Source organism: Bufo gargarizans, chromosome 4 (assembly GCF_014858855.1).
Source record: "Bufo gargarizans isolate SCDJY-AF-19 chromosome 4, ASM1485885v1, whole genome shotgun sequence".
NCBI classification, from domain to species: Eukaryota; Metazoa; Chordata; class Amphibia; order Anura; family Bufonidae; genus Bufo; species Bufo gargarizans.
This window is the reverse complement of record NC_058083.1, coordinates 113896266-113924197: the sequence shown is the minus strand read 5'-3', so window position 1 is coordinate 113924197 and position 27932 is coordinate 113896266. Positions and strand designations below refer to the sequence as shown.

Genomic DNA, 27932 nt, shown 5'->3' with positions numbered 1-27932 from the left:
AAGGGCACCTATACAATTTGGGAATTGAGCCCTCTCCAGGAAGCCCTGGGCTATATCAAGCCACTGCTGCCTGGTTGGATGTGGCAGCACCGAAGTTTTCAGTCTCAACCAAATGGTGGCACATGTAGCCCGCACCATGCCAGCAATTGTGGAGGTCCCCATTCTAAACTCAAAATGTAAGGACAAAAAAAGAGTTGCCAGATATCTGAAATGAAAAACAAATACTAATTAGCACCATTAATACACAAAAGATCACATGTTTTAAAATCTTCAGCATTACTTATAAGTATTTCATGGCAATGTGTCTGGCACGATGAAATAAAATTATACTATACAACACTTTGTATTGAAATACACTTTAAAGTAAGGAAAACCGTTTAGCTACATCAACTTCCAGACATTTACCATATACACACAGGTGACGTATCCTCATCATTACAGCCAGGATTTAAATCCCCCATCCCCCGCGGAACTTGAATCTTGTGTGACTAATAAATGACTTGGTAGTACACCAAATGACTGGATAAAAAAATGTCCGGGGAAAAAGCTCACACAGTTTCTTACTGTAAATGTAAAATATACAATACTTGTGTACTACTATTAAGTACTTATACATAGAACAGGTAAAGTTCAGAATACACAGGCCACAGACCAAACTGCTATGTATTGGCAAACAGTGGGTCGGATAATATAGTCTTACCTTAAAGTAATAAAAAGACGTTCTTCAGGTGACACCCTCCGCCGCATTTTGGTGTCCTGGAAAGTCAAGGGAGGCCGCAACTCCCCCAACAGCCGATCAAAGGTAGCCACCGACATGCGGCAATAATTAAAGAACTTAACGGGGTGCGCACGGAGGTCAGAGTACAAACCAACAAATTGCCCTTTGCTGGCCCGCTGTGAAATTATAGGATGCACCCACATACGCTTCCTCAGCGGTTCCTCCTCTATCATTTCTGGCCGCTCTCCAAAACAACGGAAGACGGATGGAGTTCATGGCTGCTCTGTCTTGGCTATGTTAAATATAATACAACCGGATCCGTTCATGACTGTTGTATTATCAGTAACGGAAGCGTTTTTGCTGAGCAAAACCGCTAGTGTGAAAGTAGCCTAATGCAGTCAGGCAGGTAATGTTCTCCTGGCATTCACCAACCCAGACTCCTCCATCAGACCGTCGGGTAGAGATCTTGATACATCACTCCATAGAACATTTCTAATGGTGGCATGCTTTACACCAATCCATCTGACGCTTGGCATTGTGCTTGGTGGTGTAAGGCTTGCATGTGCAGCTGGAAGCCTGCAGGAGAGAGTGCTGGGAGGAGGATAGGAGTGGTAGTTGTGGCACTGATAGGGGTGGTAGTGGTTCACGGTGGCTGTCCTCACACTGGTGCTCCCCGGGGCCATGTAGCAGTGAATGGAGTGTGCACCCTTTCTTCCTTGGGCCTGTTGGGGACTCCTGCCTGCTAGTAGTTGGCGTGCCTTTGATGGTAAACATTTGGCAGGGTGCCAGGCAGGAGAGCAAGTGCAGGGCAGTATAATGGCAGCAGTGCAAGGCAATATTCAGGCCATTGTAGGGGTAACAAATCGAATGTTCTTTACTGAGATAGTTTAATCAGTTCATACACAGACACTGGTAGCATTCAGTTCAGTCTAAGCACAGGACATACAATACTTCTAAGGGCTCATGCACATGGCAGTGTGCCGGCCAGCCCCATATTGCAGCCCACAAACAGCGGGTCCGCAAAATACAGCCCTCTGAGGGTTCTTTACAGAAGGCCTCACTTCTGCACAGGCAGATGCTTCCTCTCACCTAGCCTGCTTGAACTCCACCACTAAGCTCCTGACCTCGAGGAGAAGACACTGAGCCGTGCACAATTACTAAAGTGTTCCCATTTCAACTCTAGGATTACAAAAATCTTATTGAAAAAGTGTATTTTAACAATGGACATTAACCTATTAAGTAGCAAATTAACCATTTGCGGTAACCCCGTGGGTGGCACATGCAGCTGCTCGACCATGGGAACCCATGCCATGAGGCCCCCCTGCACGGTTTTTGTGCTGATGTTGATGCCAGAGGAGGTCTGGCACTCAGCAGTTATGCACTCAGCAGAGCGCTGGTGGCTTTTATGCACTATGGGGAACATTTATAAAACCAGATATATCAGGGCTTTGGTGTGAAAATGTCGCACGACATGCCAATTGTGACTTTTTTGTGACATTTCTGCGACATTTAGGTAAGAACCTGGATTATGGGAGAGTGTTTCTATTACTGACAAGGTACTGGTGGGTACTGCTATGTAGTAACATAATACAGTATGTACATTGCTTTCCAGGTTCCCACATGTGTCAGTGGCTCATCTCTTTATGAAGTAGTGTTTATTTCACTATAGTACGGTTGCTCCTGATGTGTACTGGTCATGGTATTGTCGGCAGGGTTTTAGGAAGGTTAACGGGAGCTATTATTTCATGTATTTATACTTTTTGGAATTCTTCAGCATTGAGGAAATCCAGGGGTGTAGCTATAGGGGAAGCGGCTGCTTTGCGGCCTGAAGGAGGAGGATTAAAAGATGTTATTATAAGGGCCCCTCAACTGTATTATAAAATTATATACAGTGAGATGACACACAGTATGTACATGTAAGAAACGGACAGAGCGCCGTCTGAGACAGTGAACTTGCATAGGAGGAGGGGGATGGAAAGAAGTTGCTGGGCGGAGGGGCCCTTTCAAAAATTTGCTGTGGGGCCCAGTGATTTCTAGTTACCCCACTGAGGAAATCCTAACACCCGAAGGCAGAGGTTTTGCCTGCTGCCTCTATGGTGCATTACAATTTTGCTATGCTGTCCATTGAGGGGTCTCTTTGGCATCTGCCGCTTTCTCACCTTGCCAGAGGACCACTTAGAGTGAAATAGTCTCCAATCAGATAAATGAGGAGAGTGAGACCGCCCAATGTCACAATGAGATCAGCAGGACGCTTACACACCTTGAAGCCTTGTCATGATCACCTTCCCTTCTTGGCAGGAATGTCATTGTCCTCTTCCCTGACTGAATGGCAGGCGTCACCTCTGTGTTTCCTGGTTCATATCGGAGAGCACACAAGAAAGTGCAGTTCCTGTCACAAGTTACTGATAGCATGTGGCGGATAACTATTTTATCTGTATCTAATAACTAGAGGGCTTATCATAGCTGTGGCTTCACCATCCCTCCAGTTCTCCTGCTGGTGGCATTGTAAATTCAGTGTTTGGCCTACACGCCAGATACCAATCTGTTTCTCTATAGTGTGCACATAGCTCTTTCTGGTTCTGTGGAATGTAGCTGAAAACTGACCTTTCCAGTCGAGCCACGCGTATGTTTCCCCTTTGTCAGTTGGTTAGGTGTGTACTTTGTGCATAGACCGGTTCAAAAATGCAATACTTGTGGTTTCTCAAAATAGCTTTACAGTTAAAGGCCCAATTCACAAGACCGTATTTTTGGTCCGCATCCGATCCGCATTTATGGTGGATTGGATGCGGACCCATTTATTTCAATGGGTCCACGACAAATGCAGACAGCACACCATGTACCGTCAGTGGAGGCGAACCGCACAACTGCTATGTGGCTCGGGGAAGAGGAATGTGGTTGTTGGACCCAGCGCTGAACTCCCTCTGCGTTCTCCTCTCAATGTAAAAACACTGCATTGCATTTTCATTCAGCCACCACTAGGGGAAGCTCAGTACAAACAGAGCTCCCCCTAGTGGTGGCTGCAGGCAGTCAGCTTCGGAATAGATGAGAAGCAGGAGATTTATCAATGTATGTATTCCAGTTGTCTGAGAAATATGGTGTTCAAAATGAGTGCCATGTTAATGAAGCACCTGTTCCACTTTGCTGATCTAGAAGTCGAATAAAGTGGGTGAGCCTAGGTGTGACCTTTTATTATTACAAACTAGTAGAAGGACCCGGCATCGCACGGGTATAATTCATCTATTTAATTTAATGTTCCTGTGTGTCATTAAAAGATCTCAACAGTATCCCCCATAACAGTGACCTCTACAGCACCTTGCCCCCTTAACGGTGACCTCCACAGTGCCCGCCTCTTTAACAGTGACCTCCACAGCAGTTGCCCCTTCAATAGTGGCCCCTGCCCCCTTAACAGTGACCTCCACAGCGGCCTGCCCCTTTTAGTAGTGGCCCCTGCCAACTTAACAGTGCCCTGCCTCTTTAAGGCTAGGGCTACATGACGACATGTGTCACACAACATTTTGTCGTACCAATGTTGCGCAACATTTTTTATAATGATAGACTATGGTGTCGCTCTGCGACATGCTGCAACTGCGACAAGTCGCAAAAAATCCATCCAAGATGGATGCATGTAGCAGCGTAGTTGTGCCCTATGTGTCATGCAGCCCTAGCCTAAAGCTGACCTACAGCAGTGAAGAAAAATGGCTGGCTTGTTATGGAAACCTAGAGTAAAACTGTGTGTATGTGGAGACTAAGGCCTGCAAGCTTCTATTGACAAGGGACATGTGACCATGTGTATGGCAGTTGGGATATGAAGAAAAGACTTGCAGGCTTCTATTGACTAATGCAGGTAATTTTTTTGGTAATATCTCAGGAACGGTACGTCCTAGAGATCTGTGACCTCCAGGTAGCAAGGGATGTGTATACCAAGTTTCGTTGAAATTGATAGTTGCGTTTTTGAGTGATCGCGGAACATCCATCCATCCATACATACATACATATATACATCCATACATCCTTCTTTATATATTTATATCTCTTGCTTAAATAACAAAATGGAAAGTCATCATGCGCTTTGCATTCTGCATTGCCTAGGAGTGATTGATACATGCATACTCTGAAACAGGATGGGGTGGGGGCTCTTACTAGATTTTGTTATGTGACCCTGACAGATCTGTGTATTCCCCTGTGCTGGAGAAAGCGGAGTATGGTGTCCCATAGAGATGACTGGAGCAGTAGTGTGCATGTTCGACTTGCCTCTTTTGCTTGTTTTGGGCATCAGTGGTGCTTAGATTGTGCACTGATCCAGCAGGGCTGAAAGGTGAAGATGGAATACTGTATATATGAAAAATATGATCAAATATCAATGTATTTGAATATTATTTGAGATGCACCAAAGTGTGGGTTCACTTTAATATCTTTGACTCCCACATTGGCTCCATGTATTGCACTGACCGTCTGCGGCTTTCCTCCCATTGTATTTGGATTGCATGGAGATGATGTTGCTAATGCTTTTAGAACTGGGCATTAAAAATGAAGCATAATGCATAGGTTAGAGCGGCAGTTCTGCCCTGACGATGATGGATGCAGTCTGCACGTTGTGTGCTTACATGATTTTCTTGTGGTGTAATGGAGTAAGGCCCTGTGTGTGTGTGTGATAATAAATATATATATATATATATATATATATATATATATATATATATATATATATATGACTAGCCATGTGTTCAAGACGCACAATTCATCTTGCTCTATGTGAATGAAGGTACAGAGATGATTCTTACTGCAGATGCTTGTGTAAGGGTACTTTCAGACTAGCGTTTTTATTTTCCGGTATTGAGTTCCGTCACAGGAGCTCAATACCGAAAAGTATTTAGTTTTATCCTAATGCATTCTGAATGGAGAGCAATCTGTTCAGTATGCTTAAGAATGCATCAGTTCCGTTTTTCAGCCGGAGAAAATACCGCAGCATGCTGCAGTTTTCTCTCCGGCCAAAAATCCTGAACACTTGATCCGGCATTATTTTCCATTGAAATGTATTAGTGCCAAGTGTTCAGGAAAAGCGGATCTGGTTTTGCAGTCTGCGCATGCGCAGACCTTTTAAAAATTTGAAAAAGATAAATAACGGATCCGTTTTTCCAGATGAGAACCGGAAGACGGATCCGGTATTGCAATGCATTTGTCAGATGGATCCGCATCCAGATCTGTCTGACAAAGGCATCTGTTTGCGTCCGGATTGCCGGATCCGGCAGACAATTCTGGCAACAGAACTGCCTGCTGGAATCCTCTGCCGCATGTATGAAAGTACCCTTAGGTGTGGAGCGACACCCCTCCGGATCTCATTGACTATCTTCTGTAAAATAATATGTATTATACGCCGGACTCCGAACAGTCCAGAAGGGTTTATTCTCATTTTCAGTGCAATGTTTCAGCTTGGAAAAAGGTCCTGACATGGGACTGAAATGCTGCAGTGAGCATGAGATAAGAGGTCCCATGTCATGTCAAATACTCATTCAAGGGTATCACCCCCGGGCCCCACAATAAACATGAGTCTAGTGCTCAAATTGGTGCCATGGTACACTGCTGCATCCATGAGTAACAGTGACTGCTACTTGCTGCACTCGTGCTAAACTCGGCTTAGTTACATTAAAAAGGGTTATCCCATGACTGATGTAAAAAAATGAGAATCCGACCTCATATAAAACATGACAATCTCTTTCTAACAAAGCTACAACCACCCCTGTACCTCACATGGATCCAGAGATCTCCACATTCATTGCTCCAATTGCTCTGCTAGATTCTCTTCAGCCTGGCAGCTCGGGCGTGTCCTTTCTGCTGAAGCTATTTCCCTGTAACTGCCATAGCTTCTAACAGAACATTATAGCCGGTGGCAGTTGAAGATTTAGGGTCCATTCACATGACCGTATATTTGAGTCAGATTCCACTTCGCAATGCGGACACATTCATTTCATTGGGTTCGCAATTGCGGATTAATTAAGAATAGGCATTTCTATCATAGGGCTGGCCAATCCGTTCCACAAAATATGGAACGCACACTCCGGTATCCTTGTTTTGTGAATCCGCAATTTGCGGATGGCAAAACGCATACGGTCATCTGAATGAGCCCTTATACTGAGCACGTTCGACCAGCTTAGTGATATGGACAAAAAATAAAATAAGGGAAAGAACTACCGTAACAGCAGGTGGCGCTATACAGATAAATTTTTTATTGAATAACTCAGGTGTTATACAAAATGTTTAATTGCATTTAATTACAAAAGTATTCAGATCCAGGAGCTGGTTTGAAAAATGTAGAATATGTGACACAACCCCTTTAAAGGGAATCCATCCAAGGGACGCATTGAATGTGTCCTAGCCGTGATCGAAGCAACACACAAAAAGATGACAGCTAGTAAGTGCCAATTGCCAAAATATCTTCTACCCAGCAACACCCACTGGGGTAGAGGGATGGTCAATCTAAAATATCTGATTGGTGTTTTGGGGATCTGGTGCTGTCTTGGTTGTAAAAGTAGAAAGATCACATTTTTTAAAGGGTTTGATCACGTAAGGACACAAGAATGTATTACAATGGGGTCCACTGTACAAGGGTTAATGGGTGACAAGGGGCATTTCATAGGACTGTCAGCGAGCTAAGCCTCTGTCTGAAGATAATACTGCTCTGTGCTGCCGTATGCTACATTTATTATGTACCATTAAATCACATCTGTCATCCTGAGTCTAAGATAACAGTGCAATTATTGGGCTGACTTCAGCATGTCCCTCTCAGTCCACTCCCTTCTGATACGGCATCCTCTTCAGTTAACTCCTTCTATGCTGCCTCAGCCTGTGGATAGTGAATACCAACAATAATGCTTGTCTAAAAGGATTATCTAAGAATCAATAAAAACTGCAACAAAGAAAAAAGCCTTCTTCCAGAAACAGCGCCTCACCTGTCTATGGGTTGTGTCGTGTATTGCAGTTCCATTGACCTGAACAGAGCTGAGCTGCAGTACGACACACCCTGTGGACAGGAGCGGGGCTGTTTCTGGAAGAAAGTAGCCATGTTGTTGTAATCCTGTCATATCCATCACAGAGAAAGCCATGATGCCTGTGTGAACAGTGCCGCAGAAACATTCCTGAAAATATCAATTTAGATAAGTCCCTGAAAGCCCAGATCACCATAGGTCTGTATATTTAAAGAGTAACTCAACTTTTAATCAGGTTTTTTAATATTCTTTATTTATTGATTTTTGACTTTTTACTAAGGATATTTCACCATAAGGCCTCTTTCACACGGGCGTCCTGGATTTGCTCTAGATGCATCACGTGTGCATTGCGGGGAAACCCGCACGAGTTTGCACGCAATTTCAGTCAGTTTTGACTGCGATTGCGTTGTGTTCAGTTTTCATCGCGCGGGTGCAATGCATTTTGCACGCACGTGATAAAAAAACTGAATGTGGTACCCAGACCCGAACCCGGACTTCTTCACTTAAAGGGAACCGGTCACCAGTTTTATGGTGTCCTAACTAAGGGCAACATAAATAAGTGACTGATTCTCTTAGCAAAATGCTGGGTCACTTTCTTTAATTGACCCAGTCAATCTGCCAACATCTTGTATTGAAAAGCTCCAGCTGATAATGATAAGTCCTGAATATTCATGATCTCCTGACTCTCCCCGCCTACCTGCTGCTGATTGACAGTCATTTTCCATATGAATCAGCAGTAGGTGGGCAGGGGAGTGGCTATAGCTCTGAATTTAAAAAACGCTGGACTCGCTGACATCACGCTGGACTCCAATCAGCTCATTAGCATGCGGCATGTGGCATCTTTGTGTGTATATTATGAGGTAACCATCTGTCACACCAGTAAGTGAATACATCTAAGGCACTTTTTAGTAGTTAATGATTGTATATAATTAGTTAGAGTATAATCAAATATCCACATGACAGGTTCCCTTTAAGTTTGTGTTTGGGTTAGGTGTTCTGTAGATTTTATTATTTTCCCTTTATAACATGGTTATAAAGGAAAATAATAGCAATCTTAATACAGAATGCTTACTAAGATGTGGATTGAGGGGGTAAAAAAATAAAGAATATTAACTCGCCTTATCCAGCCAGCATCGTCTTCTTTCTTTTTCTTTCAGGACCTGCAAAAGGACCGTCTATCTTCATTCAGCAGGACCTGCACTGACATCACCACGTGGTGAGCGTGATTACATCATCAAAGGTCCTTTTGCAGGTCCTGAAAGAAGAAGAAGAAAGAAGATGCTGGATGCGAGATCAAGTGGATGAGGTAAGTAAATTATTATGATTATTTTTTTTAACCCTTCAAGCAACATTTTACTATGCATTCTGTATTCAGAATGCTATTATTTCCCTTTATAACCATGTTATAAGGGAAAATAATAAAATGAATAGAACACCTAACCCAAACCTGAACTTCAGTGAAGAAGTCCGGGTATGGCTACCACATTCAACAAGGCAATCGCATGGATGGTTAAAGATGAAGGGATTTTAGAGGGCAGTGCTCTTTATGTGTGATTGTAAAACTCTTCTACAAGCTTGTTCACATCTGCGCTGACTTTTACGTTACTCTGTTCCATCAGTGTGCACTTTCATCCCTAATTGCACCGTCCGTGTGCATGCCATTTGCGGATGCAAACCCATTCATTTGAATGGGTCCGCGATCCACAAGAGACACTCCAGACCGCAAAAAAATAGGACACGGACTAAAGTCCCACGGGAGCGCTTCGTACTGCTTGTGTGGTCATCCGATCCGTGCCTCTGCTACGTATATTGCGGATAGCAGACGCTTTCAAGTCAATGGGTCCACATCCATGATACAGAGTGCACAGGGCTGGTGCCCATATATTGTTTTGTTTTTTATTTAAAGCTTATGACGTGTTTTTTTTCTTTTTTTTTTTCCACTCGCGGTTTTAAAAACTACAGAGTGGGAAAAAAAAAAGAAGGAAAATTGTTCGTTTTTGGTGCAGGTTCCATAATTAATCCATGTCCAATGTGTCCACTGAAATACCAAAAACTGCATAAAAAACCACTGTGAATTGTGACGTGGGGTCCATATTGTTTATTTACTCCATGTAAACTCAGCCTAAGGCCTCATGCACACGACCGTTGTGTGCATCCGTGGCCGTTGTGCCGTTTTCCGTTTTTTTTCGCGGACCCATTGACTTTCAATGGGTCCGTGGAAAAATCGGAAACTGCACCGTTTGGCAGCCGCATCCGTGATCCGTTTTTCCTGGCCGTGAAAAAAATATGACCTGTCCTATTTTTTTCACGGCCAACGGTTCACGGACCCATTCAAGTCAATGGGTCCGTGAAAAATCACGGATGCACACAAGATTGGCATCCGTGTCCGTGATCCGTGTCCGTGATCCGTGTCCGTTTTTTCCTATCATTTCAATGGCAAACTTGACTTAGATATTTTTTTCATTTTTCATGTCCGTGGATCCTCCAAAAAACAAGGAAGACCCACGGACGAAAAAACGGTCACGGATCACGGACCTACGGACGCTGTTTTTGCGGACCTTAAAAAAAAACGGTCGTGTGCATGAGGCCTTAGGTTTTTCCTATTTTTGATGGAAGAAAAAGGTCTTTCTGCAGAACCTCTCTTTCCTGGAAAAAAATGGATACATGATGGAACGGAGAGTCCTGACTTTTTCTACATTATAGTCCATAGATGACGGATAGAAACAGACGGTGTTCCTTTTTGTAGGCATCATGCCATCGATTTAACGGATCCATTTTTTGTTCTGTTCCTCTGACCAAGGTCTCATGCACATGACCGTTCCGTTTTTTGCGGTCCGCAAAAAACTGAAGCCGCCCGTGTGCCGGCCCATTGTAGAAATGCCTATTCTTGTTCGTAAAACGGACAAGAATAGGACATGTTATATATTACACGGAGTGCTGTCCACATCTTTTGCGGCCCCATTGAAGTGAATGGGTCCGCACCCGAGCCGCAAAAACTGCGGCTCGGATGCGGACCCGAACATTGGTCATGTGCATGAGGCCTTAACAGCACAGAAAAGTCTATGCACTTGTGGAAACACCTTTAGTCTGTTGTGCCCACCATTGGAACAAGTTTGAATCTAGAAATATATGTTGCAGCCATAGATAATAGTTTTATAAGATTATATAAGAGGGCACAGTACAAAAATTACAAGACCATACAAAAAAAATTGATTAAAAATAGACAAAAAATATGTGGACACCGGCCGTGTGCTCCCCGCATCACGGATGCGAACCCATTCACTTGAATGGGTCAGCAATCCGGAGCTGCGGTGCGGAACGGAGGCACGGAACCCCACAGAAGCACTATGTAGTGCTTCCATGGTGTTTCTGTCCGTGCCTCCGCACCACAAAAAAATAGAACGTGTTTTATTTTTTTGCGGTGCGGATGGATCACGGAACCATTCGAGTTGAATGGGTCTCAATCTGTCTCAGCCGCACAACGACCGTGTGCATGAGGCCGCAGTGGTATGGCTCCGGCACCAGTCATGCTGACATAAAGTGGTCCACCGCCCAGTTTCCAAATAGATTCTTGTTATCACTAACTTCTTGAGCTGATCCCGAGACTTCCTGCCTATTTGTTCAGCAATTACGATGAAGCCTAGGATAGGAAGGATTTAATGTGCCAGCAGCTGACACTGTGCTTCCTGGCTTATTATGGAGCGTTCTAAAGCATTAAGGATGCCTATTAAATCTGGCGCATCACATGTCACTAGGAACTCACACAGGACGCAGTCATCAATGACAACAGCAGAGGTTCATGTCCCACCAGAAGACATAGTAGATACTAACAGAAGTCCTATTAACTGTTCCTTATTCAGATTACTTTTCTAAGGGATGATCAAACTTGTGTTTTCAAGTTCGGCATACAAGGTTCAGGTTATCTAAGCATTCTAATATGGATTCCGCTACCACGGACCATAAGTTATAGTCCGTGGTAGCGAACTCCATAACTGAATTCTTAGATAAACGGAACCTTCTACGCCGAACTTGAAAACACAAGTTTGCTCATCCCAACTTCTCACCCTTCCATTCCAGTTGTATGTTAGAACAGAGTTCTTGAACATATTATAAAATACTAAGTAGTGGAATGCCCATCGGGCTCTATTTACACTGCTTTTAGTTTTAGGATTAAGTTGGGGCCTACATTGGCAATCAGCAAATTTTGAAACCTCACCAGAATCTGATAGACCAAGTTATGAGATCCATCAGAAACTGGAGGTATCCATAACATGATGATTCCTGTAGAGTCTTGTGGCTTTTATTAAACAATATAGCCCCAAGAATAGTGTGGACAGAGCCGTACGCTTGCCTGAAGAAGGTGAACAATTCAAATGTCGGAAAAACTCCAACTCCAGTCACCAGAAACCCAAACTTGTGTGTTATGACGACTTGAGTGGCCGTGTAATCTTAGCCGAAAGCTGGCCATACACATTAGGCTTTTGTTGGCCTAATTCATGGCCGATAAGGCCAACACATTGATGTGTGTGGGGAGCTCTCAACTCTCTCCCAACAGATGACGTTGGGGAGACAAGGATTGGGCAAAATGGATTTGAAATCTGCAGCATGTCAGTTGTGCAGTTCTTTTGTGAAGATCCCATTAAATCTGCTCCAAAAACCGCAGCTAACACATGCAGATTTTGATACGGATTTGGTGCAGAAATGCACAGAAATCCTCACGGAAATTCATGCAGATGTTATGAAAGTCTTCCTATACCCCTGTGCACGTAGCCTAAAGGGAATCTGCTACCAGTTTTATGCTGGCCTCTCTGGGGACATCATAAGCTAGTGACTCTGATGCGTATACTGGGTCACTTACTTTTTTGGGGGGATCTGAGCTCTGGGATCTGAGCTCTGCAGTTCTCATGTTCATGAGCTGCGGCTTCCCTAAACATGCCGCGGTTGATTGACAGCTTTAAGGCCACCTGCACACGACCGTAGGTGTCCCGTGGCCGTATTACGGACTCGCAATACACAGGCACCGTTCCGTGTGCATTCCGCTTCATGGATGCAGACCCATTCACTTCAATGGGTCTGCAAATCCGTAGATGCGGAATGGTGCGGCACGGAACAGAACCCTACAGAAGCACTACGGAGTGCTTCTGTGGGGTTTCATCCCGTACTTCCGCTTCGCTAAAAGATAGAACATGTCCTATCTTTTTGCGGAATGGCCAGATCGCGGACCCATTAAAATGAATGGGTCCGCTGCGGCTGCCCCCGCGCATTCGTGTGCAGAAGGCCTTACTCCAATATAACAGTATAGGAAAAAAGGCAATAAGCGGCTGTGGGGAGGGGCGCAGCTCGTGAATTCGAGGACTCCACAAAGTGCACACATCATGAAGCGGGCTCAAACACTCGTGTCACATGGAGCACTGAATGAGGATTAAAAAACAAACAAAAAACAATTGACAAAAAAAATTAAGTGACCCTGCGTTTGACTCCAGGCCAGGACTGCATAAATCCGCCAAGCAATTTCCTTCAAGCTGTCGGTTTTCTGATGAGAGAAGACCACCCCATTTCCCTTCCCAGTTGAAACATGTATATGTATGTGAACCACAGAGACATATTTATGGGGAAGTTGGGGAACATGGCTTTTGTCAATGAGCTTTCATAAGCTGACTGTGCACATTAGAAAAGAAGGCCTAATGTATATGGCGCCTCCTGAACATTCCCCGGGGAAGATGTTGGGGGAATGGCAATCGGGCATGTGTTGGATAATAATATGCTTGATCCTTTACCTTGGAAGATAAATCTGTCAGAGGGTTCTGTCAGCATACTTTGTATCAAATATGCAAATAAAAACTATAAAAATAAATGTTTTAAAGAGATTTTTATGGCACAATCACCTTTACCTTAGAGCTCATTCACACGACCATGGTTTGGTTCCGCATCCGACCCGCATTTTTTGCGGCTCAGTTGCAGACCCATTCACCTCAATGGGACCACAAGAGATGCAGACGGCACTCCGTGTGCTGTCCACATCCGTTGCTCTGTTCCGTGGCCCCGCAAAAATTATAGATCATGTCCTATTCTTGTCCGTTTTGTGGACAAGAATAGGCATTTCTATAAAGGGCCATCCGTTCTGCAAATTGCAGAAGTCACACGGACGGCATACGTGTTTTGCGGATCCGCAATTTGCGACACATTCGTGTGAACAAGCCCTAAGTAGCAGGATGATGTCCAGTCAACTACAAGACTCAACATCCCTTCTGCAGTGTAGGTAGCTATTCCATACACCATAAAGTTCTGCAGTGTTTTAACCCCTTCTAATGCTAGAACAAGTGTTGGATGTCTTCATCCAATTACTATTGCCTTCTTCAATATAACCAGGGTCTGGAGCTAACCGGCCATGATCTTCCTCTTCGCACATCTTAGCTGCAAGCTTGTGCTTTATAGATCTGCAGACAGAACGAGCTGATTGATATATATATATATAGTTTTATGGGAAAAGATTCAATACAACTTGTCATATATTCATTTAGCCTCTGCACTTTTTATACACTGGAGTCATGTGGGCGGTCCTATCAGTGATTGACAGCTAATTCTGCAGGACTTAGTATAAAGGGATGGCCGTCGATCACTGATAGGACCGCCCACGTGACACTGATGTATAAAAAGAGAATAAATGAATGAAGTACAAGTTTTACTGAATCTTTTCCCATAAAACTATATATTAATCTGCTCAGCTCCTCCTGCTCTATAACCTGCTGCCTGCAGATTGCACTGTATTTCATGGTGACAGGTTTTCTTTAAAGGGTATTTTGGTTAAATGTAGTTTTCCCTTAACTACAGGATATGGAATAACTATTAGATGAGAAGGGGTCGGACAGCTGAGGCCCCCACCAATCCAACAATGGGGCCCCATAAGCCCTTAAATAAATGGAGCACAGGTCAAACATGTGGCCTGCCAGTCCCTTGATCTCTATGGAACTGTTGGCTCTTGTACTCTGCTATCTCCGACAGTTTCATGGCAAATGAAAGGAGTGGCAGTCCACATGCTTGACCTGCCGCTCCATTAATTTTAGGGTTATGGGGGTCTCTGTTCTTATGAGTGATGCAGGTCTCAGCTGTTGGACCCTCACGGATGTAGATTTATTGACTAAGGGCTCCTTCAAAAAACTGTATACATTTTTGCGGTCCACAAATCGCGGATCCGTGAAACATGGACACTGGCCGAGTGCATGCAGCCATTTTTTTTTCCTGCAGAAATTTCCTATCCTTGTCCACAAGCGGACAAGAACGGGACATGTTCTATTTTTTTTGTGGCGACGCGGAATGGACATACAGATACGGACAGCACACGTGCATTTTTTGAGGTCCCATTGAGAGGGATAGGTCCACATCTGATCCGCAAAAAATGCATATCGGATGCTAATCAAAACTATGGCCGTATGCATGAACCGGAAAGACATTTGTCTTTGCCAAACAGTATTGGGGTGGATTAATATTTTTGGGTGTGTTTGCCAATTTTTTTACGTGCATTTTTCAGTACATAAAAAATAAAAAATAACTCTACATGGTAGCTGACTGTAAGTCTATAGGAATTCTGAAATTTAGCAGTACAAATCTGTGATTTTATTTTTTATTTAATTTTTATTTTTAATTTTTTCATGTTTGCATTGTTTTTTTTTACGTTGCGGTCTCATTTGCTGGCATGTCTGTGTATGTTGCCTTTTATGGCGTTTCTATACAGCTTTTTTTTTTTTTAAGACATTTACAGATGTAGTGACATCACTGAGGTATAGATACTTTCCTATTTAAGAACGCATGGCTTTAAAAAAAAAAGACCAAGAAAAAAAAAGGCCAGAAACAATACGATAAAATTCACTATTTAAAAAAAATGCAAAAATTTAACAAAAATTTCATAAAAATGCATGTCAAAGGATAAAAAAAAGTGTGTTTTTTTTTTTCTCTTGTACTGAATAAAAAAGGAAACCAAATTTATGAGTGAAGGAGACCAAAGAATGTATGAAGCTCAGCCTTGGAGTAAACCCATGGAGACAATGTGGGGAATCTTGTGGTTTTCACAGGATTTTCACATTTCAGTCATTATTTCTGCCAGTTTCTACTGTATGTGCCCCCACACACCCGCACCTCGCCATACCCTCTTTTTGGAAACCTGTAGAGTGCAGTGTCAGTTATACAGTTGCAAAACCTGATTTATTTTTTTTTTTACAATTTTAAAGCCAGAAAGCTGGCATTGGGGGATGATCAATTTCCTGGTAGTTTTCTAGATCTTTTTTCCCATCATGAATCCATAAAATGTCCTTGTTTTCTTTATTTGCAGGGTCGGGAGAAAAAGTATGTGGTCCACAACTACTTGCTGTACTACCTCTTCAGATTTGCTGCCGCACTGGGCCAGGAAATATTTTATATCACGTTCCTTCCTTTTACCTTATGGAATATAGATTCTTTTATCGCAAGACGACTGATCATAGTCTGGTGTGTAAGTATCGCACATTTCTGAAGCTCAAGTCATGAAATTCAGTCTTTTCTTTAAAGGGGTTTTCTGAGTCTTATCCCCTTTGTAGGTCGTCAGTATCTGATCCTGTCAGCACCGTGGCCTTCTCTCTGCTCAGTTCCGTACATTGTATAGCGGCTGTGCTTGGTATCGCGGCTCAGCCCCATTCACTTCTATGAGGCTGAGCTGCACCTAGGTCCAGTGACCGATGAATATGACGTCACTGGCTTAGGCAAAGCTGCAAGAAAGCCGCGGCACTACTGCGAGTGCCGGTACCTTCACAAACAGCTGATCGGCGAGGGTCCCGGACGTGTCGGACCCCCACCGATCAGGTACTGATGACCTATCCAGGATCTGTATGGCATGTAATCGGCTTCATCCACTCATTTCATATGATTTATATGAACAGTCCCAAATCGGCGTTACTTTATTTAACTTTTCTTGAATTCATCATCATATAGACTCTATGCTGCATACAGTGTTAACAAGCACTGGAATCCAGGGGGTATTCCACCCAAATTATTTAGCACCTATCCATGGAATAACATATTGCGGGGGTCTGACTGCTGGGGCTCCCCATGATCCTGGACAGTGGCGTCACTAGACTCCTATAGGCCCCAGGGAAAACTTTGGACCAGGGCCCCCTCTCACTCGGGCAACACTGCCCAGAGGGCTTATGGAGAGCAAAGATAGCATGCAGCTGTGATGCGCCTTGGGCCCCCACCCCCTCGGAGCCTGGTTGCAGTCACACCCCCGGCATCTGTGATGGTTGCCGCTCTGATCCTGGGAACCAGAGATCTCCTCTCTGAATGGGATGGTAGGGCATGTACATCCACCTCTATTTACTTCTGTAAGGCTGAATGGACCTCCACCGATCATAAGAACAGGTTCATGTGTCCCCATCAGGAATGGAGCAGCAGCCGAGCATACGCACTGGGGACTGAAGGAGGTCTGCTCAGCAGTCAAACACCGTTTACATTTTGGGACAACTTCTTAAATCACTATTTAAATAAGAAGTTCCACAACTTTCCAATGTACTCTGCGTTTCAGTTCCCCACATTTTAAAGCTGTGTTTTTGCCCTCTGTGAATGAGAGCACTGTTCATTCAAGGTTATAAACCCATAAAAGCTAGTCACAGCCAAATATGTAGAAGTCCAGCACTCCATTAAAACTATTGACTTTATTCAACCCTAATCTAAAAGTCAAGAACTGCTAACGCGTTTCATGCTGAACAGCTTTTAGTCATAGCTTCACGAAGTATTGTTCAGCCCGAAAAGTTGTAGACCTTTTCAGTGATGGTGATTAAAAATGTTAAATGTTACACTCAAAATGGTTTATTTTTACACCGCCCCCCCCCCCCCTATGTGACTTCCGATGAGACTCGACGGATCTCACATCATCTGCTGTGTGGACAGTAAGCCCGTCACTCTCTTTATTCCTATGAGACAGACATCGAGGCTTCCATCGGAATGAATAGAGAAACTGACTTCCTGTTCACACAGCAGATGATGTGGGATTCAATGAGTCTCATTCCATCAATAAATTCATATGTAAGGTTGTTACATACGACTATCTACACCAGCACATTTACTAACGAGGGAGCCAGAACATTTTTTGTGGAAGCACCCTCTAGGTTTTATTAATAAAAAACAAACAAACTGTGAAACCCCTTAAAGGGTTAGTCTAGGATTCGAACTTTTTTTTGTGGGAGTGCCCTCTACATTTTATTGATAAAGAAAAAAAGAAAAATCGCAACATGTTCTATATTTTGCGTTTTTCACGCAACGCAGACCCCATAGAAATGAATTGGGATGTGTTAAAATTGCATAGCATCTGCAAGCAAGTGCGGATGCGGTGCGATTTTCATACATGGCTGCTAGATGATGTTAGTTAATTGATAAAAGTCAATTTACTGTAATATTTTCCCTTATAACATGGTTATAAAGGAAAATAATAGCATTCTGAATACAGAATCCTTACTAAAATGTGGATTGAGTGGTTAAAAAAAATAAAAACTCACCTTATCCAATTTATCACACAGCTGGCATTGCCTTCTTTCAGGACCTGCCAAAGGACCTTTCATGACGTAATCACACTCACCACATGGTGAGAGCGGTGACGTCAGCGTAGGTCCTGCTGAATGAAGATAGAAGATTTCATCATCAAAGGTCCTTTTGCAGGTCCTGAAAGAAGACAATGCCAGCTGTGTGATAAATTGGATAAGGTGAGTTTATATATTTTTTTATTTTATTTTTTAACCACTCAATCCACATTTTAGTAAGGATTCTGTATTAAGAATACTATTATTTTCCCTTATAACCATGTTATAAGGGAAAATTATGAAATGAATAGAACACCTAACCCAAACCTGAACTTCAGCGAAGTAGTCCGGGTCTGGGTACCACATTCATTATTTTATTTTTTTACGCGCCTGCACTCACACAGAAAAAACTGAACATCGGAACGCAATCACAGCCAAAACTGACTGCAATTGCGTGCCTACTCGCGCGCTTTTCCCGCAATGCACACGCGACGCATCCAGAGCCTTAAAATCTGAGTAGATTTGGGCTTTTAAGGCTTTTTTGTGATCAAAGTTGATTCTGAACCTGGATGTTGGCTCAGGACTGACTGTCAATCACCCCACTCTTGATCTCATGGGAACAGCTGTGCCCCTCTGGTCTAGGAGGATGTAATTGGTACAGCACAGTTCTGGAATATACATGTAGGTCATTTTGCTTTAAGGGGTTACATTAATTTTAATTGGAATACAAATATATATACACAAAACTTGCATATAAATAAGATTAATGAAGATATACGTCTGATATCTGTAAACTCTGATTTTATTACTAGGTAATGAAACTTTCATGTGAAAAATGATTCCTACAATAAACTATAACAATAATGATATATAAAACACCTCAGGGAAACGTTCACAGGTCAGTCTTATGACACTGAAGTGATCTGATCCACACTGGGCCCCTCGGGGGAATTGTCGGTCTGCCCCTCTTTTCCCACTGAGCTTATGGGATTTCTCTTCTTCCTCGTACTTGTGGTTTGGATAACCTCGTATTACACTGCTGATTTGTTTTCTTGGATTATAGAAGATTTCCCGCAATAATGGAGATGTGTAACACATGAGGGTGGTTCATGCAGTTGGCACATCACGTGCTTTACACCTGGAGACTATTCTGCGCACCGTCTGACTTTTGTGTGTATGGTTCTAGGTTAGGCAATAAATATCAGATCACAGGGTCTGACCGCTGGGACCTCTAGGGATCTCACTTTAAATGGAGCCGCAATGCACATGTCGGCCCACCACTCCATTCACTTCTATGGTAATGGCCTAGTGTATGGAGAGAAGGACTGACATTCATTACTGCTCCCTTCACAGAGAGGACTGAATGGAGCATATAGACGTCATATAGGTAGGTCCCCAGCTGGGGACAAGGTTTAAGAACAGGGAGCCACTCTATGGAAGAAAGTCCTGTTTTGGCAAACGCTAGCTGTCCTTGTATTACTTGGATGGCCATTCATCTATAATGTGGGGGTCTACATTTTGAAATTTGTCTTTGGTGAGGTAACCCCTTTTAATATACATATATACAGTACAGACCAAAAGTTTGGACACACCTTCTTATTCAAAGAGTTTTCTTTATTTTCATGACTATGAAAATTGTAGATTCACACTGAAGGCATCAAAACGATGAATTAACACATGTGGAATTATATACATAACCAAAAAGTGTGAAACAACTGAAAATATGTCATATTCTAGGTTCTTCAAAGTAGCCACCTTTTGCTTTGATTACTGCTTTGCACACTCTTGGCATTCTCTTGATGAGCTTCAAAAGGTAGTTACCTGAAATGGTCTTCTAACAGTCTTGAAGGAGTTCCCAGAGATGCTTAGCACTTGTTGGCCCTTTTGCCTTCACTCTGCGGTCCAGCTCACCCCAAACCATCTCGATTGGGTTCAGGTCCGGTGACTGTGGAGGCCAGGTCATCTGGCGCAGCACCCCATCACTCTCCTTCATGGTCAAATAGCCCTTACACAGCCTGGAGGTGTGTTTGGGGTCATTGTCCTGTTGAAAAATAAATGATGGTCCAACTAAACGCAAACCGGATGGAATAGCATGCCGCTGCAAGATGCTGTGGTAGCCATGCTGGTTCAGTATGCCTTCAATTTTGAATAAATCCCCAACAGTGTCACCAGCAAAGCACCCCCACACAATCACACCTCCTCCTCCATGCTTCACGGTGGGAACCAGGTATGTAGAGTCCATCCGTTCACCTTTTCTGCGCCGCACAAAGACACGGTGGTTGGAACCAAAGATCTCAAATTTGGACTCATCAGACCAAAGCACAGATTTCCACTGGTCTAATGTCCATTCCTTGTGTTCTTTAGCCCAAACAAGTCTCTTCTGCTTGTTGCCTGTCCTTAGCAGTGGTTTCCTAGCATATATTCTACCATGAAGGCCTGATTCACACAGTCTCCTCTTAAGGCTGGGTTCACACCTGAGCGTTTTACAGCGCGTTCCTACGCGCTGTAAAACGCACAAAAGGCAAGAACCAATGATTCCCTATGGGAATGGTTCTCACCTGGGCGTTTTACAGCGCGTACGATCGCGCTGTAAAACGGCAGACGCTCAAACAAGTGCTTGAGCTTTTTTTTGGGCGTTTGTCGCGCGTTCCCGCACATAGATATTCGGGAACGCGCGACAATGTGTGAACGCCAGTCTCTGTATGCGCGATTGTAAACGCCCGTACAATCGCGCATACAGAGCGCTCGTTTCAGAACGCTCAGGTCTGAACCCAGCCTAACAGTTGTTCTAGAGATGTGTCTGCTGCTAGAACTCTGTGTGGCATTGACCTGGTCTCTAATCTGAGCTGCTGTTAACCTGCGATTTCTGAGGCTGGTGACTCGGATGAACTTATCCTTTGCAGCAGAGGTGACTCTCGGTCTTCCTTTCCTGGGGCGGTCCGCATGTGAGCCAGTTTCTTTGTAGCGCTTGATGGTTTTTGTGACTGCACTTGGGGACACTTTCAAAGTTTTCCCAATTTTTCGGACTGACTGACCTTCATTTCTTGAAGTAATGATGGCCACTCGTTTTTCTTTACTTCTAACAGTCTATTCAGCTGTGTATCCACCTGACTTCTCCACAAGGCAACTGATGGTCCCAACCCCATTTATAAGGCAAGAAATCCCACTTATTAAACCTGACAGGGCACACCTGTGAAGTGAAAACCATTTCAGGTGACTACCTCTTGAAGCTCATCAAGAGAATGCCAAGAGTGTGCAAAGCAGTAATCAAAGCAAAAGGTGGCTACTTTGAAGAGCCTAGAATATGACATATTTTCAGTTGTTTCACACTTTTTTGTTATGTATATAACTCCACATGTGTTAATTCATAGTTTTGATGCCTTCAGTGTGAATCTACAATTTTCATAGTCATGAAAATAAAGAAAACTCTTTGAATGAGAAGGTGTGTCCAAACTTTTGGTCTGTACTGTATATAACTATAAGATTCTAAAATGTGCAACAAAAAAAAAAGTCAAGTTCCCTATGGCCTTCACCTCATAAAGGTAGCGAACCTGACATCACCTTATATTACACAGTCACGACTCTTGCATAGTTGTCAACTAGACTTAATTTGCAAGGATTGCCCATAATTTTTAGAGACAGTCCCGGCAAAATTGTGCTGTCCGGGGCTGTGAGCTTGTGGGTGTACACCAATGGGGGGTTCTAGGTGTGTTTGGGAGCGTTCCCATGGGTGGGGTTTATATGCCCTGAATTTACCAACTACAATGTTGGTGAGTATGCCCTTGAGGCCCAAAGTAAAACACTTTCTCAGCAGCCACAAAACCCACCTTCAGCTGAGAAGGGAGTAGTCGATGTGCCAACGATACTTGAATGCAGTTTGTTTTTAGGCCTCTTTTACACGGGCGTTGCGGGAAAAGGTGCGGGTGCGTTGCGGGAACATGCTCGCGCAGCCGGCATCGCTTCTGTCTCTTTCTTTGCTGATTGCAGTCAAAGGACCTGTGGTGACGTCACTCCGGTCATCACATGGTCCGTCACATGATCTTTTACCATGGTGATGGATCATGTGATGACCGGAGTGATGTCACCACAGGTCCTTTGACTGCAATCAGCAAAGAAAGAGACAGAAGCGATGCCGGCTGCGCGAGCAAGTGGATTAAGGTGAGTTAAATTATTTTTTATCTTTTTTTAACCCCTCCAGCGCTATTGTACTATGCATTCTGTATTCAGAATGCTATTATTTTCCCTTATAACCATGTTATAAGGGAAAATAATAAAATGATCGGGTCCCCATCCCGATCGTCTCCTAGAAACCGTGCGTGAAAATCGCACCGCATCTGCACTTGCTTGCAGATGCTTGCGATTTTCACGCAGCCCCAATCACTTCTATGGGGCCTGTGTTGCGTGGAAAACGCACAATATAGAACATGCTGAGATTTTCGCGCAAAGCACAAGTGATGCGTGGAAATCACTGCTCGTGTGCACAGCCCCATAGAAATGAATGGGTCCAGATTCAGTGCGGGTGCAATGCGTTCAACTCGCGCATTGCGCCCGTGCGGAATACTCGCCCGTGTGAAAGGGGCCTTACTTATTCAAAGTTTCTCAAATTTGAATCTAGGAAACCCTAACAAGTCATGTGCTGAACAGATGATTATATATAGCTTCACTATACTGACACTATGAGAACTCCTCAAGACATAAACTGTTGCAGATTTTTAAAGTCTTGTTTAAGAAATACTGCTGTAGTCTAAATGCCTAAATCGCCTAGGACAGTGATGGCGAACCTATGGCACGGGTGCCAGGGGCGGCACTCAAAGCCCTCCCTATGGGCACCCGCACCCTGGAAAAAGTCTATGGTGTACCAATATGCCTTAGACTTTTCCTGCAATTCATTCAGCGCAGGACGCACTATGAACAGCACATAGTTCACTGAATGTAGGCAGGCTATTATAGCTAAATAATAAAGTACATGGAAGATAGACTATACTGGACTGTAGTATTCAGGGTAAATTGCTGTGTTGGCACTTTGTGATAAATAATTGGGTTTTGGGTTGTAGTTTGGGCACTCGGTCTCTTAAAGGTTCTCCATCACTGGCCTAGGAGCATCCACAGTCCTGGACCTTCCCCTGTTCAGAACACCTAGCTACACTTATACCCCTCTCAATAGTTCCCATGTTCAAAGAGGAGCTTTTCAACAAACAAATCTGAAACCCATCTTCTCTAGATGTGTTATGACCCTTGTACATGAGCTGAGAAATGGGTCAATTATCAGGAATGAGCATTTGAACAAACACTCGTTCCTGATAATTGCCTCATGTATATGTGCCACTGATTACCTGACTAATGAGCAGATGCTCATTTGTTGGGTGATCACAACATTTATTTGGTACATAAGATTAGGGCTTACTGATACCACATCGCCCTTTGTAAATGTGCTGCTGTTTCAGTGACCCAGCAGATGATTTAAATGGAGTCTGTCACCTAATCTGAGCCTTTTAGACCGCTCACATCAGGTTATAGACTCCTTTGCAATGTTACCTTTTATTTCTGCTGTCCCTGGCCGAGATCTTCCAAAAAATACTTTTGATAATGAGTTTGGCAAGTGCCCAGAGGCAGCTTTACTGCAGTAAGTGCCCAGGCCCCTCGGTGATGTGCCCAGAAAACCACACCTCTTTCTCCCCTCTGGCCCGCCCTCCTTTCCTATTATTACCTCCTCCTCTCCCTCACAAATCCCGCTCCTGTGCCGCTCCACACTTGTCCTCATTAGCATAAGTTTTAAAAGTCTTTTTTGAAAGATCTCGACGAGCAACAGCACAAATAAAGGTACCATTGTAATGTGGGCAAAGGAGTCTATAACCTGATGTGAGCGGTCTAAAAGGCTCAGATTAGGTGACAGACTCCCTTTAATGTTAAAAGCACTCATTTCTTTATGCACTCCCAAATGGTTGTGTATAGGAAACAAACAGTTAACACTGGCAGTCTTGGCCTAGATTACAGGGTGATGGGCTAGAGGCAAGACCTACATGTGTGAGCCTACCCTGAGAGATTACCCCTGGGGGGAAGAGAACTAACATTCACAGAAAGTTTATAACCACGTTTTAAGGGCAATTTGCGGTCCCCAATGCACGGGCAAAATCAGTGTGGATTCCACACGGATCCAGACCCATTTAACTTGTGGTGCGGAGGCACGGACAGACACTTCCCTGAAGCACTCCATAGTGCTTCCTAGGGGTTTGCGTTTCTCCGTTCCACACCGGACCTTCCGGATTCATTCAAGTAAATGGGTCTGCATCTGTGATGCAGGGTGCCCACGGCTGATGCCCAACTGACACCAGGCAGGAGCCCCAATACCAGGGTATGCCCCGAGAGGCAAAAAAGGGTGTGCCCTCCACTCACTGCTTGGCCACAAGGAGCATTGGGGTGAGAACAGCCACCGTGAACCACAACTCCTATCAGTGTCACAACTACCACTCTACTCCTCCAGGCTCTCCCCCTGTGGGCTTGCAGCACTGGCAAACAATGAATTTGTACGGGGACAAACGAGCATAGTAGTGATCGTTCATCCCCATACAAAGAGGATCATTGCTGTATGTAAATGCAGCCCAACGTTGGATCAATGATCAGGCAATTACTGGGAAGGTTCACCCTATTCCCTGTCAGTCCGTCTGTCCATCTGCCTGTCTGTATCTTTATTTCTAGCTACAGTATCTATCTGTCTCTCTCTCATATCTGTTTGTCTCTTTATTTGTCTCATCTGTCGCGATATAAGAGTCTGTCTAATCTAGTTTATCTATCCGTCATGTCTATCTACAGAATTGTAGGGGACGTGGAACCGATCCTTTTTATAATTCTCATCATGTACTCGTGTATATACGAGGATGGGCTCGCTTGTCAGGTTGACCCGCACCTACGCCATTACTACGCAGGCGATCTGTCAGTGCCTGCTCCCGCTCACTTTCTATGTTTCTTCTCCAGCCAGACTTATTTTTAGTGACTTCGTCAGCCCAGTGTCTTCTCTGCTTTTGTTGCCATAGAAACGTCTGTTGGAGGTACCGGAGTCACAGCCAAAGGTTTCTTCCTGTGTTTTCTATGCAGGGAATATGCTTCGCTCCCTATGATTTCCTCATTCCAGCTAAAAGGGTAAAGATGCAGAAGAAATCCAGCAATGAGCTAATAATGGACGAGCGAGCAGATCTGTATCTGTGCGGCTGAAAAGCAGGAAATATAGGTATATAATAGTCGCGAGAGTGACCAGCAACCAGCAAAAAAAAAACTAAAAAAAGGCCGCCTGCGTCTTATTAAACTGATTAATAGATTTTCACGGATACATTTACTAAAATGAGATCTCGTAGAATAGTAAGAAACGTACTGTTCCATCCTTTGTAAACAAGAAAACCCCCGACACCGCTGTGTGACGTGTAAAATAATTGCCCCACAGCAGCCTATTTATTAAAGTGTAACCTAAATAAACCCACCTAAAGAGGGGGCGCAGAAGAAATTCCCTGAGGACCCAGGCGCAATGTTTTGTAGGGCTAGCTCAACTGTAGGTAATGACACCTTTAGCGATCTATTGCTTCGTTCTGGAGACAAAGTATGTTTAATCCATATGCAAATGAGCAGGTAAGTGCACTGAGGGCGGACCCAAGCCACTTGGTGCACTGCCTTCCTCTGCCAGCCCATTCCTCTCCTTTTTGATTGACAGGACCAGACGAGATGACTATGCAGGATCATGTCAATCATAAGGAGAGGAGGGGCTGGCTGCACTTAACTGCAACAGATCGCTAAGCGAACGTGCATGTGGCGGTGTCGGCTGTATGAGGGTTCGGCTGAGCTCTGTCTAAGGCTACTTTCACACTGATCCGACAGGGATCAGCAAAAACGATTCCATTACTGATAATACAACAATCTGCATCCGTTATGAATGGATCCGGTTGTATTATCTTTAACATAACCAAGACGGATCCGTCCTGAACTCCATTGAAAGTAAATGGGGAACGGATCCATTTTCTATTGTGTCCCGTTTTGCTCCACATCCCATGACTGAAAGAAAACCGCAGCTCTCCGGTATGGGAACGCAACCAAACAGAATGGAATGCATTCTGGTGCACCCCGTTCTCTTCAGTTCCGTTTTGTCCCCATGGGGACAAAACGGAAGTGTTTTTTTTTCTCCAGTATTGAGATCCTCTGCCGAAAATGTAAACAGGAGTGTGGGAGTAGGCCAAGGTGTGTGGCCATCTCTACTCTTGGTTGAGCAGTGGACACAATCACATTTATTTTGGGCCATTTTGTGTGAGCTAAACAGCCTAAACTTCAGACTGATACATTTTAGCAAAGTATCAGTAACCTTTATGCTGCTGCTCATGTATTTACCTCACAGAGATTTACAAAAACAAAAAAAAGCCTAAACCCAGGAAGAGGTCTACGTCCCTGCATTTTCCCTGGGCTCTGCACAGAGAGCGGAGTACAGTACTGTTTATGGCCTGTGGTCCGCTCCCAGGTAGTGAACCTTTAAAGAGTTTGGCTGTGCTTGCACATGCAACAGGCGGGGGTGGTGTTCACTACTCGGGGTCCCTTAATGTATCAGTTTTTTTTTGTCTGACACCAGTTGCATTGAAGCAACAAGGGACAGAGTCCCCTTAAGTCGATTATGCTGGTGGTTGGTACCCAGAGTAGGAATGCCAGAATGGTTTCGGGTGACCTAATGTCCCTTAAAGGTGTTGCACTTGTCACGGTGCTCCTACCTGGATACACTGAAACCCCAAGCGTGGCCATCCGTTGCAGGAAAAAAGGGTAGTTGAATGGTGGGGTGAAGCAAAATTTTGAGTCCAGACCTTGTGATGAACTTGATAACAGCTTTACTTGAATAAACTTTCATCAGAGAACAATCTTCCAGCTTTATCTTGGTTACCAGCAGGCTTTGGCATGAATTCTGGCAGGCAAACACACTCTGCTCTGCTACATCAATTACTCTCTGACTCTGCTGTTCTGACAGGATTAAATAGAAAAATGTCCTTTCTGCTGTACTTGGCTTTCTGTAGTTTGATTCTCTCTCTATCTCTATCTCATATCCAGGGAACTTTTACTCCTGGCTCCTGAGGCTTGTAGCATGGGCCTCTAGGTCCAGCATAGCTGATGGTGCTCTGCTGGCTTTAGCGGGGCCCGTCTAGCAGGGACGAGGGCCAGCTTCCTTCCCCTTAAAGGGGGGTACTCTCAACTCAACCTTTCCCGTAGAAGGGGTAGGTTAGACTGACTTTCACTAAACTCCTCCCTCTCTAGAGAGGGCTAGAATGGAAAGAGAGGCTCTATTCCAGGTAAACTAGCTCTGCCATTACTTCCGCCATCTGCTGGTGAAGTAGGCACATTACATAAAAAATAACAGTTGCATAGAAATAAATATACACATTTTGCAGGACCTGGAAATAAGTGCATTGATGACATTATATTAACCATAGAAGATAGTGGAGAGGCTTTGGCTTATGTGAGCTAGCACCAGAGAGGCCGACGCCTTTTTCTATAGTGTGCAAGCACGACCACTGCTACTGGATTATAGGGTGGTCGTAACCATGGAAACGAGCAGTGTATAATGTGATGGGAAAATGAATCCAGCCAGCAAAGGAGGCAATATGGATAATCACAATACATTAGTAAGTGCCTTGTATTAACTTTCTCTACATAATAAATGCTATTTGCTGA

At 44.0% G+C, this 27932-nt stretch overlaps 1 protein-coding gene across 2 annotated transcripts in view; it reads left to right on the top strand.

Moving 5' to 3' along the window:
• SGPP2 (sphingosine-1-phosphate phosphatase 2) overlaps positions 1-27932 on the top strand; it is a 56416-nt gene that overhangs the window by 15632 nt on the left and 12852 nt on the right. For both annotated transcript variants that reach the window (XM_044291896.1, XM_044291897.1), the window contains exon 2: positions 16028-16186. In XM_044291896.1, coding sequence (XP_044147831.1) covers positions 16028-16186 — 159 coding nt within the window. The remainder of the gene's footprint in view (positions 1-16027; positions 16187-27932) is intronic.